The 15000-nt window shown below is 35.4% G+C and overlaps 1 protein-coding gene across 4 annotated transcripts in view; it reads right to left on the bottom strand.

The window, feature by feature from the left end:
• The window catches only part of LOC137629398 (myogenesis-regulating glycosidase-like), a 75048-nt gene that overhangs the window by 27086 nt on the left and 32962 nt on the right, over positions 1–15000 (bottom strand). For all 4 annotated transcript variants that reach the window (XM_068360641.1, XM_068360640.1, XM_068360642.1 and 1 more), the window contains exon 4: positions 1656–1815. In XM_068360641.1, the coding sequence (XP_068216742.1) occupies positions 1656–1815 (160 nt within the window). The remainder of the gene's footprint in view (positions 1–1655; positions 1816–15000) is intronic.

Raw genomic sequence — 15000 nt, 5'->3', positions numbered from 1 at the left:
TTTAACAGAGTATGACTACTCCCTCTTCCGAGAGAGGATATATATATATATATATATATATATATATATATATATATATATATATATATATATACATATATATATATATATATGTATATATATATATTTATATATATATATATAAATATACATATATATGTATATATATATATATATATATATATATATATGTATATATATGTATATATATATATATATATATATATATATATATATATACATATATATACATATATATATATATATATATATATATATATATATATATATATATATATACGTTTATTTTATATAGCAAGACACTTTATTATATAGGAGAGATGGTTTTTCTCTGTCATGAGCTTTAAAAGTAATTACATTTCGATTTTAATCATAGATAATGACATTTACTTTTAAGAATAGATAAGAAAGTATTGTTTCATAATCCATTATCAATTTGTCTGAAATTGTAAAGACCAGAGATTACTGTAGTTTTTGTAGTCTATAGTAATTACTCATGTACGAAGAGAAACGTACGCCTTTTAAAGAAAAGAAGGTTGACAAATACAGTAATAATATATCTGAAATTTAGATTTCCTTATTAACTTTCATCACTGGGATATTTTTTCCCTATTGGAGACCTTTGGCTTATAGCATCCTGCTTTCCCAACTAGGGTTGTAGCTTAGCTAGTAATAATAGTAATAATAATAGTGAAAAGTGAACAGGAGATGATTTTGGCATGCTCTTCTCACTCCCCAAGAGAGATTAGTTCACCAAACTTTCAAATGGACTCCACAAGGCACTAGAAGAGCTGGGAAACCAAGGCCTACATGGCTGAGGATTATGAAACATAGAGTGGGAGATAATGAATGGAGAAGTATTGATTTAAAAGCTCAAGATAGAGATGACTGTTGAAATCTAATTGAGGCACTTTGCGTCAATAGGCGTAAAAGGAGATGATGATGTTGATGAAATGAACGTAGGATAAAACTAACCTCTAAAGTATTTGGCACACGTACGTCTGTAATCCTTATGGAAAATAAGCTCTGGATGCATGAGTGAGAAATGGGCATTGTGGATAAATGCTAACATGAAGTATATTTTAGCTAAGTGGTTACATGGGTCTGAACGTTATTGAGCGAAGGATTTGGCCATGTCTCCCTTAGTCACACACTCTCTCTCTCTCTCTCTCTCTCTCTCTCTCTCTCTCTCTCTCTCTCTCTCCAAAATTTGCATATTTGGAAAACAGATCGGTTAACAGCGCCAGGATGCATAAGGATATCGGAGTAATGCTGTGTTATATCAATGCCCTTTATTGTACACACACGCACTCGCGCGCGTGCACACACAGACACAGACACAGACACACACACTAGCACACACACACACACCCATATATATAATATATATATATATATATATATATATATATATATATATATATATATATATATATATATATATTTAAAGGTCTTCATGCTTATTATTAAATGTTGGCTTCAACCAAATATCTATATCAGGGAAATTTATTATCATTATTATTATTATTATTATTATTATTATTATTATTGTTGTTGTTGTTGTTGTTGTTGTTGTTGTTAAACAAAGAAGACCATCTTCTTATTCCTGCTTTATAGGCCTTATGCCACCTCACCTTAAGGGCTATTCCTTGCGAGGAGATCCAGTATGCTTCAGAAACTCCCCCGTACCACAATTCCCTGTTCTGTAGCATATCAGCTGTTACGTAGGCCGTCTCTGTACGTGGTACTTTCTCTATTGGCCAAGGCTGGGATATCTGTTCCCCTCCGCCGTACCTGAGGAGTTGGAGAATAGCTTTAATTGTAATAGTACTAGTAGTAGTAATAGTAGTAGTAGTAGTAGTAGTACACTCCAAATCAAACCATTGTTCTCTGGTCTTTCATAGTACCATAGCCTCTGTACTATGGTCTACCATTGTCTTGAATTAGATTTCTCTTGGTTGAGAGTACCCTTAATAGTAGTAGTAGTAGTAGTGGCAATAGTAGTAGCAGCAGTAGTAGTAGAAGTAGTAGTAGTGGTAGTAGTATTAGTAGTAGTAATAATACACTGCAAATCAAACCATTGTTGTCTAGTCTTTTATAGTGACATACCCTCTGTACCATGATCTACCACTGTCTTGGGTTAGATTTCTCTTGCTTGACAGTACCCTTAGTAGTAGTAGTAGTAGTAGTAGTAATAGTAGTAGTAGTAGGACACACCAAATCAAACCATTGTTGTCTAGTCTATTATAGTGACATAGCCTCTGTACCATCGTCTACCACTGTCTTGGATTAGATTTCTTTTGCTTGACAGTACCCTTAGTAGTAGTAGTAGTAGTAGTAGTAGTAGTAGGACACACCAAATCAAACCATTGTTGTCTAGTCTTTTATAGTGACATAGCCTCTGTACCATCGTCTACCACTGTCTTGGGTTAGATTTCTCTTGCTTGACAGTACCCTTAGTAGTAGTAGTAGTAGTAATAGTAGTAGTAGTAGGACACACCAAATCAAACCATTGTTGTCTAGTCTTTTATAGTGACATAGCCTCTGTACCATCGTCTACCACTGTCTTGGATTAGATTTCTTTTGCTTGACAGTACCCTTAGTAGTAGTAGTAGTAGTAGTAGTAGTAGTAGGACACACCAAATCAAACCATTGTTGTCTAGTCTTTTATAGTGACATAGCCTCTGTACCATCGTCTACCACTGTCTTGGATTAGATTTCTCTTGCTTAAGAGTACCCTTAGTAGTAGTAGTAGTAGTAGTAGTAGTAGTAGTAGTAGTAGTAGTAGTAATACACTGCAAATCAAACCATTGTTGTCTAGTCTTTTATAGTGACATAGCCACTGTACCATCATCTACCACTGTTTTGGATTAGATTTCTCTTGCTTGAGAGTACCCTTAATGGTATTAGTAGTAGTAGTAGTAGTAGTAGTAGTAGTAGTAGTAGTAGTAGTAGTAGTAGTAGTAGGACACTAAATCAAACCATTTTTCTCTGGTCTTTTATGGTGCCATAGTCTCTGTACCCTGTTCTAACACTGTCTTGGGTTAGATTTCTCTTGTTTGAGAGTACTCTCTGGCACACTATTCTATGTTTGCAAATTTCCTTTCCTCACTGGGCTATTTTCACTATTAGAGTCCTTTGGATTATAGCAACCTACTAGGGTTGTAATTTAGTTAGTAGTAGTAGTAGTAATAGTATTAATAATCAGCTGTAGCAAATGCAACCTGCAACCTTGTTTTGGAAAGCGGACTGCTAATAAGTTGAGGGACCGAGATTTGAATGTAGCTCTTTAGACAAAAGACATATTGTAGCAAGAAATAAGATAGGTTGATGCTAATTTCCAGATGATTGTTAGACTTAATGAAAAATTTGGAAATGTAATAAAGGTAGTGACCTCTGTTTTGTGCGAAATAAATGCCATTAATCCTTGGCCAGAAAACAACAATAAAATACTTGTGGAATTGGTAAATATATGAAAAGTGAAATGCCACTTTCTTTAAAAAGAATAGTATTTAATGTGATGGTCCTATCTGTACTAACTTAAGGTATCAGAAACTTGGAGCCTTACTAAAGCCTTAGAACTAGAGAGAATTAACATTTAAAAGAAAATGGTGAATGGTGGAGAAAAAAACCCCAGATTGGATTAAATATATAAAATCTATTAAACATGATTTATATTCACAACTTTAATCCAAAAGGATTTGCACTAAGTTTGAACTTTGAAGATACTTCAAATAGAATAATTATCAAGATAATAATACAATTTAGCCTAAATAGGTATAACTCTTTTGGAATACTGTGTTGGTATTGACTGTCATATTACACAAGGGGGTAAATGTTATAAAATGTTATCACTACCATCTAACCAAGGGTGTAAATCTAATTAAATATCACTGTCATCTTACCCAAGGGGGTAAAACGAATAGTGTTATCACTGCCATCTTATCTAAGAGGTAAATGTAATAAACGGTCATCACTGTCATCTTCCCCAAGGGTCTAAATCTAATTAAATATCACTGTCATCTTACCCAGGGGAGAAAATCTAATTAAATATCACCATCATCGTGCCCAATGGGTAAATCGATTAGAATGTTATCACTGTCATCTTACCTAAGGGGTAAATGTAATAAACTGTCATCACTGTTATCTTACGTAAGGGTCTAAATATAATAAAATATCAATGTATTCATAACCAAGGGTCTAAATCTAATCAAATATCACTGTCATCTTACCCAAGGGTCTAGATTTAATAAAATTTTATCACTGTCATCTTACTTAAGGGTCTAAATATAATTAAATATCACTATAATTATACCCAAGGGTCTAAATCTAGTCAAATATCACTGTCATCTTACCCAAGGGTCTAAATCTTATAAAATTTTATCACTGTCAACTTACCCAAAGGGCAAGGGGGTAAATCTAATAAAACATCACTGTCATCTTACTCGAGGGTCTAAATCTGATAAAATAACAAAGTCATCTTACCCCAGATGTTAAATCTAATTAACTGTCATTTCCAAAGTAGAAAAAGTTTAATAACCCAACATTACAAAAGTGAAAAAGTCCAACCATCAAAGACTTTTATGGCTTGAGAAACTTCCTTCCATCCAGCCATTTCGTTTTCACTTTTGCATCATTAAGAAACTGTTCCACTTTGGCCAAATAAAAAAAAAAAACTTCGTTTTAAAGATGGTAAGAACCGGTGTAAAACAAACAATACATCTGGATTGGTGGGACTTGTGTGAGATTCCGTCTGATGTTAAACTTGCCTCTTTAATCTTCACCGGACAAAGTTTAATCTCTTCTTGAGAAAGTTTAGCTGGAAATGGATTTAAGGTGTTTTCCTCAGAGAATATTGTTATTCACGTATTGTTTTAATCTACCAAAATTTAGTTTAAACAGGTGTTTGATAATCATTATGACGTATAGTGAAAGAGATACTGTTTTAATCTATGAAAACTTGGTTTAAACAGGTGTTTGATAATCGTTATGTCATATAGCTAAATCCAGTTTAAATGATGACGTTATTTTATCTACTTTTTTAAATGTTAAAACTTACAAATTAATACTACTTTCTTCTACGTTCATGTATTTAGAAAAACAACATTCTCTGCTCATGCTTCTATTTGTTAATGTTCTTTATTTCGTTTGATTTGTTAATTAATATTAACAGCAACAATATCCTTAATAGGTCTAAATAATTTCAGGAGGCAAAATCCCAGCAAAGATTAAAGGAGATAGAATCTCAACTATGATTCCAGGAGATAGAATCCCAACCCAGATTCCAGGAGATAGAACCTAAACTAAGATTCCAGAAGATTGGACCCCAACTAATATTCCAGGAACCAACAAGGATTCCAGGAGATAGAACCCAAACTAAGATTCCAGGTGATGAATCCTAACTCAGATTCCAGGAGATAGAGACTCAACTAATATTCCAGGAGATAGAACATAAAATAAGATTGCAGAAGAATGAACCCCAACTAATATTCCAGGAATCAACAAGGATTCCAGGAGATAGAACCTAAGCTAAGAGTCCAGGAGGTAGAACTACAACTAAGATTCCAGGAGATAGAACCTAAACTAAGGTTCCAGGAAGTAGAATTCCAACAAAGATTCCAGGAGATATAACTCAAACTAAGATTCCAGGGGGTAGAACCCCAACTAAGATTCCAGACGATAGAACCCCAACTAAGACTCTAGGAAATAGAATTCCAATTAAGATTCCAGGATATAGAACCCCAACCAAGATTCCAGGTGATAGAATCCCAACTAAGAATTTAGGAAATAGAATTCCAACAAAGATTCCAGGATATAGAACCCCAACTGAGACTCAAGGAAATAGAATTCCAACTAAGATTCCAGGATATAGTACCCCAACCAAGATTCCAGGTGATAGAATCCCAACTAAGAATTTAGGAAATAGAATTCAAACAAAGATTCCAGGATATAGAACCCCAACTAAGACTCTAGGAAATAGAATTCCAACAAAGATTCCAGGATATAGAACCCCAACTGAGACTCTAGGAAATAGAATTCCAACTAAGATTCCAGGATATAGTACCCAACCAAGGTTCCAGGTGCTAAAATCCCAACTAAGAATTTAGGAAATAGAATTCCAACTAAAATTCCAGGATATAGAACCCCAACTGAGACTCTAAGAAATAGAATTCCAATTAAGATTCCAGGATATAGAACCCCAACTGACACTAGGAAATAGAATTCCAACAAAGATTCCAGGATATAGTACTCCAACCAAGATTCCAGGCGATAGAATCCCAACTAAGAATTTAGGAAATAGAATTCCAACAAAGATTCCAGGATATAGAACCCCAACTGAGACTCTAGGAAATAGAATTCAAATTAAAATTCCAGGATATAGAACCCCAACTGAGACTCTAGGAAATAGAATTCAAATTAAGATTCCAGGATATAGAACCCCAACTGAGACTCTAGGAAATAAAATTCCAACTAAGATTCCAGGATATAGTACCCCAACCAAGATTCCAGGCGATAGAATCCCACTAAGAATTTAGGAAATAGAATTCCAACAAAGATTCCAGGATATAGAACCCCAACTGAGACTCTAGGAAATAGAATTAAAATTAAAATTCCAGGATATAGAACCCCAACTGAGACTCTAGGAAATAAAATTCCAACTAAGATTCCAGGATATAATACCCCAACCAAGATTCCAGGCGATAGAATCCCAACTAAGAATTTAGGAAATAGAATTCCAACAAAGATTCCAGGATATAGAACCTCAACTAAGACTCTAGGAAATAAAATTCCAACAAAGATTCCAGGATATAGAACCCCAACTAAGACTCTAGGAAATAGAATTCCAACTAAGATTCCAGGATATAAATTTAGTATTCCAACCAAGATTCCAGGTGATAAAATCCCAACTAAGAATTTAGGAAATAGAATTCCAACAAAGATTCCAGGATATAGAACCCCAACTAAGACTCTAGGAAATAGAATTCCAATTAAGATTCCAGGATATAGAACCCCAACTGACACTCTAGGAAATAGAATTCCAACTAATATTCCAGGATATAGTACCCCAACCAAGGTTCCAGGTGCTAAAATCCCAACTAAGAATTTAGGAAATAGAATTCCAACTAAAATTCCAGGATATAGAACCCCAACTGAGACTCTAAGAAATAGAATTCCAATTAAGATTCCAGGATATAGAATCCCAACTGAGACTCTAGGAAATAGAATTCCGACTAAGATTCCAGGATATAGTACCCCAACCAAGATTCCAGGCGATAGAATCCCAACTAAGAATTTAGGAAATAGAATTCCAACAAAGATTCCAGGATATAGTACCCCAACCAAGATTCCAGGCGATAGAATCCCACTAAGAATTTAGGAAATAGAATTCCAACAAAGATTCCAGGCGATAGAATCCCAACTAAGAATTTAGGAAATAGAATTCCAACAAAGATTCCAGGATATAGTACCCCAACCAAGATTCCAGGCGATAGAATCCCAACTAAGAATTTAGGAAATAGAATTCCAACAAAGATTCCAGGATATAGTACCCCAACCAAGATTCCAGGCGATAGAATCCCAACTAAGAATTTAGGAAATAGAATTCCAACAAAGATTCCAGGATATAGAACCTCAACTAAGACTCTAGGAAATAAAATTCCAACAAAGATTCCAGGATATAGAACCCCAACTGACACTCTAGGAAATAGAATTCCAACTAAGATTCCAGGATATAGTACCCCAACCAAGATTCCAGGCGATAGAATCCCAACTAAGACTCTAGGAAATAAAATTCCAACAAAGATTCCAGGATATAGAACTCCAACTGAAACTCTTGGAAATAGAATTCCAATTGAGATTCAAGGATATAGTACCCCAACCAAGATTCCAGGCGATAGAATCCCAACTAAGAATTTAGGAAATAGAATTCCAACAAAGATTCCAGGATATAGAACCTCAACTAAGACTCTAGGAAATAAAATTCCAACAAAGATTCCAGGATATAGAACCCCAACTGACACTCTAGGAAATAGAATTCCAACTAAGATTCCAGGATATAGTACCCCAACTGACACTCTAGGAAATAGAATTCCAACTAAGATTCCAGGATATAAATTTAGTATTCCAACCAAGATTCCAGGTGATAAAATCCCAACTAAGAATTTAGGAAATAGAATTCCAACAAAGATTCCAGGATATAGAACCCCAACTAAGACTCTAGGAAATAGAATTCCAATTAAGATTCCAGGATATAGAACCCCAACTGACACTCTAGGAAATAGAATTCCAACTAAGATTCCAGGATATAGTACCCCTACCAAGATTCCAGGCGATAGAATCCCAACTAAGAATTTAGGAAATAGAATTCCAACAAAGATTCTAGGATATAGAACCTCAACTAAGACTCTAGGAAATAGAATTCCAACTAAGATTCCAGGATATAGTATCCCAACCAAGATTCCAGGCGATAGAATCCCAACTAAGAATTTAGGAAATAGAATTCCAACAAAGATTCCAGGATATAGTACCCCAACCAAGATTCCAGGCGATAGAATCCCAACTAAGACTCTAGGAAATAGAATTCCAACAAAGATTCCAGGATATAGAACTCTAACTGAAACTCTTGGAAATAGAATTCCAATTGAGATTCAAGGATATAGTACCCCAACCAAGATTCTAGGCGATAGAATCCCAACTAAGAATTTAGGAAATAGAATTCCAACAAAGATTCCAGGATATAGAACCTCAACTAAGACTCTAGGAAATAAAATTCCAACAAAGATTCCAGGATATAGTACCCCAACTGACACTCTAGGAAATAGAATTCCAACTAAGATTCCAGGATATAGTACCCCAACTGACACTCTAGGAAATAGAATTCCAACTAAGATTCCAGGATATAAATTTAGTATTCCAACCAAGATTCCAGGTGATAAAATCCCAACTAAGAATTTAGGAAATAGAATTCCAACAAAGATTCCAGGATATAGAACCCCAACTAAGACTCTAGGAAATAGAATTCCAATTAAGATTCCAGGATATAGAACCCCAACTGACACTCTAGGAAATAGAATTCCAACTAAGATTCCAGGATATAGTACCCCTACCAAGATTCCAGGCGATAGAATCCCAACTAAGAATTTAGGAAATAGAATTCCAACAAAGATTCTAGGATATAGAACCTCAACTAAGACTCTAGGAAATAGAATTCCAACTAAGATTCCAGGATATAGTACCCCTACCAAGATTCCAGGCGATAGAATCCCAACTAAGAATTTAGGAAATAGAATTCCAACAAAGATTCCAGGATATAGAACCCCAACTAAGACTCTAGGAAATAGAATTCCAATTAAGATTCCAGGATATAGAACCCCAACTGACACTCTAGGAAATAGAATTCCAACTAAGATTCCAGGATATAGTACCCCTACCAAGATTCCAGGCGATAGAATCCCAACTAAGAATTTAGGAAATAGAATTCCAACAAAGATTCCAGGATATAGAACCTCAACTAAGACTCTAGGAAATAAAATTCCAACAAAGATTCCAGGATATAGAACCCCAACTGACACTCTAGGAAATAGAATTCCAACTAAGATTCCAGGATATAGTACCCCTACCAAGATTCCAGGCGATAGAATCCCAACTAAGAATTTAGGAAATAGAATTCCAACAAAGATTCTAGGATATAGAACCTCAACTAAGACTCTAGGAAATAGAATTCCAACTAAGATTCCAGGATATAGTACCCCTACCAAGATTCCAGGCGATAGAATCCCAACTAAGAATTTAGGAAATAGAATTCCAACAAAGATTCCAGGATATAGAACCCCAACTAAGACTCTAGGAAATAGAATTCCAATTAAGATTCCAGGATATAGAACCCCAACTGACACTCTAGGAAATAGAATTCCAACTAAGATTCCAGGATATAGTACCCCTACCAAGATTCCAGGCGATAGAATCCCAACTAAGAATTTAGGAAATAGAATTCCAACAAAGATTCCAGGATATAGAACCCCAACTGACACTCTAGGAAATAGAATTCCAACTAAGATTCCAGGATATAGTACCCCTACCAAGATTCCAGGCGATAGAATCCCAACTAAGAATTTAGGAAATAGAATTCCAACAAAGATTCCAGGATATAGAACCTCAACTAAGACTCTAGGAAATAAAATTCCAACAAAGATTCCAGGATATAGAACCCCAACTGACACTCTAGGAAATAGAATTCCAACTAAGATTCCAGGATATAGTACCCCTACCAAGATTCCAGGCGATAGAATCCCAACTAAGAATTTAGGAAATAGAATTCCAACAAAGATTCCAGGATATAGAACCCCAACTAAGACTCTAGGAAATAGAATTCCAATTAAGATTCCAGGATATAGAACCCCAACTGACACTCTAGGAAATAGAATTCCAACTAAGATTCCAGGATATAGTACCCCTACCAAGATTCCAGGCGATAGAATCCCAACTAAGAATTTAGGAAATAGAATTCCAACAAAGATTCCAGGATATAGAACCTCAACTAAGACTCTAGGAAATAAAATTCCAACTAAGATTCCAGGATATAGAACCCCAACTGAGACTCTAGGAAATAGAATTCCAACAAAGATTACAGGATATAGAACCCCAACTAAGACTCTAGGAAATAAAATTCCAACAAAGATTCCAGGATATAAAACCCCAACTGAGACTCTAGGATATAGAATTCCAATTAAGATTCCAGGATATAGTACCCCAATCAAGATTCCAGGATATAGTACCCTAATCAAGATTCCAGGATATAGTACCGTAATCAAGATTCCAGGATATAGAATCCCAACTAAGAATTTAGGAAATTGAATTCCAATAAAGATTCCAGGATATAGAACCCCAACTGAGACTCTAGGAAATAGAATTCCAATTAAGATTCCAGGATATGAATTTAGTATTCCAACCAAGATTCCAGGTGATAAAATCCCAACTAAGAATTTAGGAAATAGAATTCCAACAAAGATTCCAGGATATAGAACCCCAACTAAGACTCTAGGAAATAGAATTCCAACAAAGATTCCAGGATATAGAACCCCAACTGACACTCTAGGAAATAGAATTCCAACTAAGATTCCAGGATATAGTACCCCTACCAAGATTCCAGGCGATAGAATCCCAACTAAGAATTTAGGAAATAGAATTCCAACAAAGATTCCAGGATATAGAACCCCAACTAAGACTCTAGGAAATAGAATTCCAATTAAGATTCCAGGATATAGAACCCCAACTGACACTCTAGGAAATAGAATTCCAACTAAGATTCCAGGATATAGTACCCCTACCAAGATTCCAGGCGATAGAATCCCAACTAAGAATTTAGGAAATAGAATTCCAACAAAGATTCTAGGATATAGAACCTCAACTAAGACTCTAGGAAATAGAATTCCAACTAAGATTCCAGGATATAGTACCCCTACCAAGATTCCAGGCGATAGAATCCCAACTAAGAATTTAGGAAATAGAATTCCAACAAAGATTCTAGGATATAGAACCTCAACTAAGACTCTAGGAAATAGAATTCCAACTAAGATTCCAGGATATAGTACCCCTACCAAGATTCCAGGCGATAGAATCCCAACTAAGAATTTAGGAAATAGAATTCCAACAAAGATTCCAGGATATAGAACCCCAACTAAGACTCTAGGAAATAGAATTCCAACTAAGATTCCAGGATATAGTACCCCTACCAAGATTCCAGGCGATAGAATCCCAACTAAGAATTTAGGAAATAAAATTCCAACAAAGATTCCAGGATATAGAACCCCAACTGACACTCTAGGAAATAGAATTCCAACTAAGATTCCAGGATATAGTACCCCTACCAAGATTCCAGGCGATAGAATTCCAACTAAGAATTTAGGAAATAGAATTCCAACAAAGATTCTAGGATATAGAACCTCAACTAAGACTCTAGGAAATAGAATTCCAACTAAGATTCCAGGAGATAGTACCCCTACCAAGATTCCAGGCGATAGAATCCCAACTAAGAATTTAGGAAATAGAATTCCAACAAAGATTCCAGGATATAGAACCCCAACTAAGACTCTAGGAAATAGAATTCCAATTAAGATTCCAGGATATAGAACCCCAACTGACACTCTAGGAAATAGAATTCCAACTAAGATTCCAGGATATAGTACCCCTACCAAGATTCCAGGCGATAGAATCCCAACTAAGAATTTAGGAAATAGAATTCCAACAAAGATTCCAGGATATAGAACCTCAACTAAGACTCTAGGAAATAAAATTCCAACAAAGATTCCAGGATATAGAACCCCAACTGACACTCTAGGAAATAGAATTCCAACTAAGATTCCAGGATATAGTACCCCTACCAAGATTCCAGGCGATAGAATCCCAACTAAGAATTTAGGAAATAGAATTCCAACAAAGATTCCAGGATATAGAACCCCAACTAAGACTCTAGGAAATAGAATTCCAATTAAGATTCCAGGATATAGAACCTCAACTAAGACTCTAGGAAATAAAATTCCAACTAAGATTCCAGGATATAGAACCCCAACTGAGACTCTAGGAAATAGAATTCCAACAAAGATTCCAGGATATAGAACCCCAACTAAGACTCTAGGAAATAAAATTCCAACAAAGATTCCAGGATATAAAACCCCAACTGAGACTCTAGGATATAGAATTCCAATTAAGATTCCAGGATATAGTACCCCAATCAAGATTCCAGGATATAGTACCCTAATCAAGATTCCAGGATATAGTACCGTAATCAAGATTCCAGGATATAGAATCCCAACTAAGAATTTAGGAAATTGAATTCCAATAAAGATTCCAGGATATAGAACCCCAACTGAGACTCTAGGAAATAGAATTCCAATTAAGATTCCAGGATATGAATTTAGTATTCCAACCAAGATTCCAGGTGATAAAATCCCAACTAAGAATTTAGGAAATAGAATTCCAACAAAGATTCCAGGATATAGAACCCCAACTAAGACTCTAGGAAATAGAATTCCAACAAAGATTCCAGGATATAGAACCCCAACTGACACTCTAGGAAATAGAATTCCAACTAAGATTCCAGGATATAGTACCCCTACCAAGATTCCAGGCGATAGAATCCCAACTAAGAATTTAGGAAATAGAATTCCAACAAAGATTCCAGGATATAGAACCCCAACTAAGACTCTAGGAAATAGAATTCCAATTAAGATTCCAGGATATAGAACCCCAACTGACACTCTAGGAAATAGAATTCCAACTAAGATTCCAGGATATAGTACCCCTACCAAGATTCCAGGCGATAGAATCCCAACTAAGAATTTAGGAAATAGAATTCCAACAAAGATTCTAGGATATAGAACCTCAACTAAGACTCTAGGAAATAGAATTCCAACTAAGATTCCAGGATATAGTACCCCTACCAAGATTCCAGGCGATAGAATCCCAACTAAGAATTTAGGAAATAGAATTCCAACAAAGATTCTAGGATATAGAACCTCAACTAAGACTCTAGGAAATAGAATTCCAACTAAGATTCCAGGATATAGTACCCCTACCAAGATTCCAGGCGATAGAATCCCAACTAAGAATTTAGGAAATAGAATTCCAACAAAGATTCCAGGATATAGAACCCCAACTAAGACTCTAGGAAATAGAATTCCAACTAAGATTCCAGGATATAGTACCCCTACCAAGATTCCAGGCGATAGAATCCCAACTAAGAATTTAGGAAATAAAATTCCAACAAAGATTCCAGGATATAGAACCCCAACTGACACTCTAGGAAATAGAATTCCAACTAAGATTCCAGGATATAGTACCCCTACCAAGATTCCAGGCGATAGAATTCCAACTAAGAATTTAGGAAATAGAATTCCAACAAAGATTCTAGGATATAGAACCTCAACTAAGACTCTAGGAAATAGAATTCCAACTAAGATTCCAGGAGATAGTACCCCTACCAAGATTCCAGGCGATAGAATCCCAACTAAGAATTTAGGAAATAGAATTCCAACAAAGATTCCAGGATATAGAACCCCAACTAAGACTCTAGGAAATAGAATTCCAATTAAGATTCCAGGATATAGAACCCCAACTGACACTCTAGGAAATAGAATTCCAACTAAGATTCCAGGATATAGTACCCCTACCAAGATTCCAGGCGATAGAATCCCAACTAAGAATTTAGGAAATAGAATTCCAACAAAGATTCCAGGATATAGAACCTCAACTAAGACTCTAGGAAATAAAATTCCAACAAAGATTCCAGGATATAGAACCCCAACTGACACTCTAGGAAATAGAATTCCAACTAAGATTCCAGGATATAGTACCCCTACCAAGATTCCAGGCGATAGAATCCCAACTAAGAATTTAGGAAATAGAATTCCAACAAAGATTCCAGGATATAGAACCCCAACTAAGACTCTAGGAAATAGAATTCCAATTAAGATTCCAGGATATAGAACCCCAACTGAAACTCTAGGAAATAGAATTCCAACTAAGATTCCAGGATATAGTACCCCTACCAAGATTCCAGGCGATAGAATCCCAACTAAGAATTTAGGAAATAGAATTCCAACAAAGATTCCAGGATATAGAACCTCAACTAAGACTCTAGGAAATAAAATTCCAACTAAGATTCCAGGATATAGAACCCCAACTGAGACTCTAGGAAATAGAATTCCAACAAAGATTCCAGGATATAGAACCCCAACTAAGACTCTAGGAAATAAAATTCCAACAAAGATTCCAGGATATAAAACCCCAACTGAGACTCTAGGATATAGAATTCCAATTAAGATTCCAGGATATAGTACCCCAATCAAGATTCCAGGATATAGTACCCTAATCAAGATTCCAGGATATAGTACCGTAATCAAGATTCCAAGATATAGAATCCCAACTAAGAATTTAGGAAATTGAATTCCAATAAAGATTCCAGGATATAGAACCCCAACT

This window comes from Palaemon carinicauda, chromosome 37 (assembly GCF_036898095.1).
Source record: "Palaemon carinicauda isolate YSFRI2023 chromosome 37, ASM3689809v2, whole genome shotgun sequence".
NCBI lineage: Eukaryota > Metazoa > Arthropoda > Malacostraca > Decapoda > Palaemonidae > Palaemon > Palaemon carinicauda.
The sequence above is the reverse complement of the archived record's forward strand: the minus strand, read 5'-3'. Positions and strand labels throughout refer to the sequence as shown.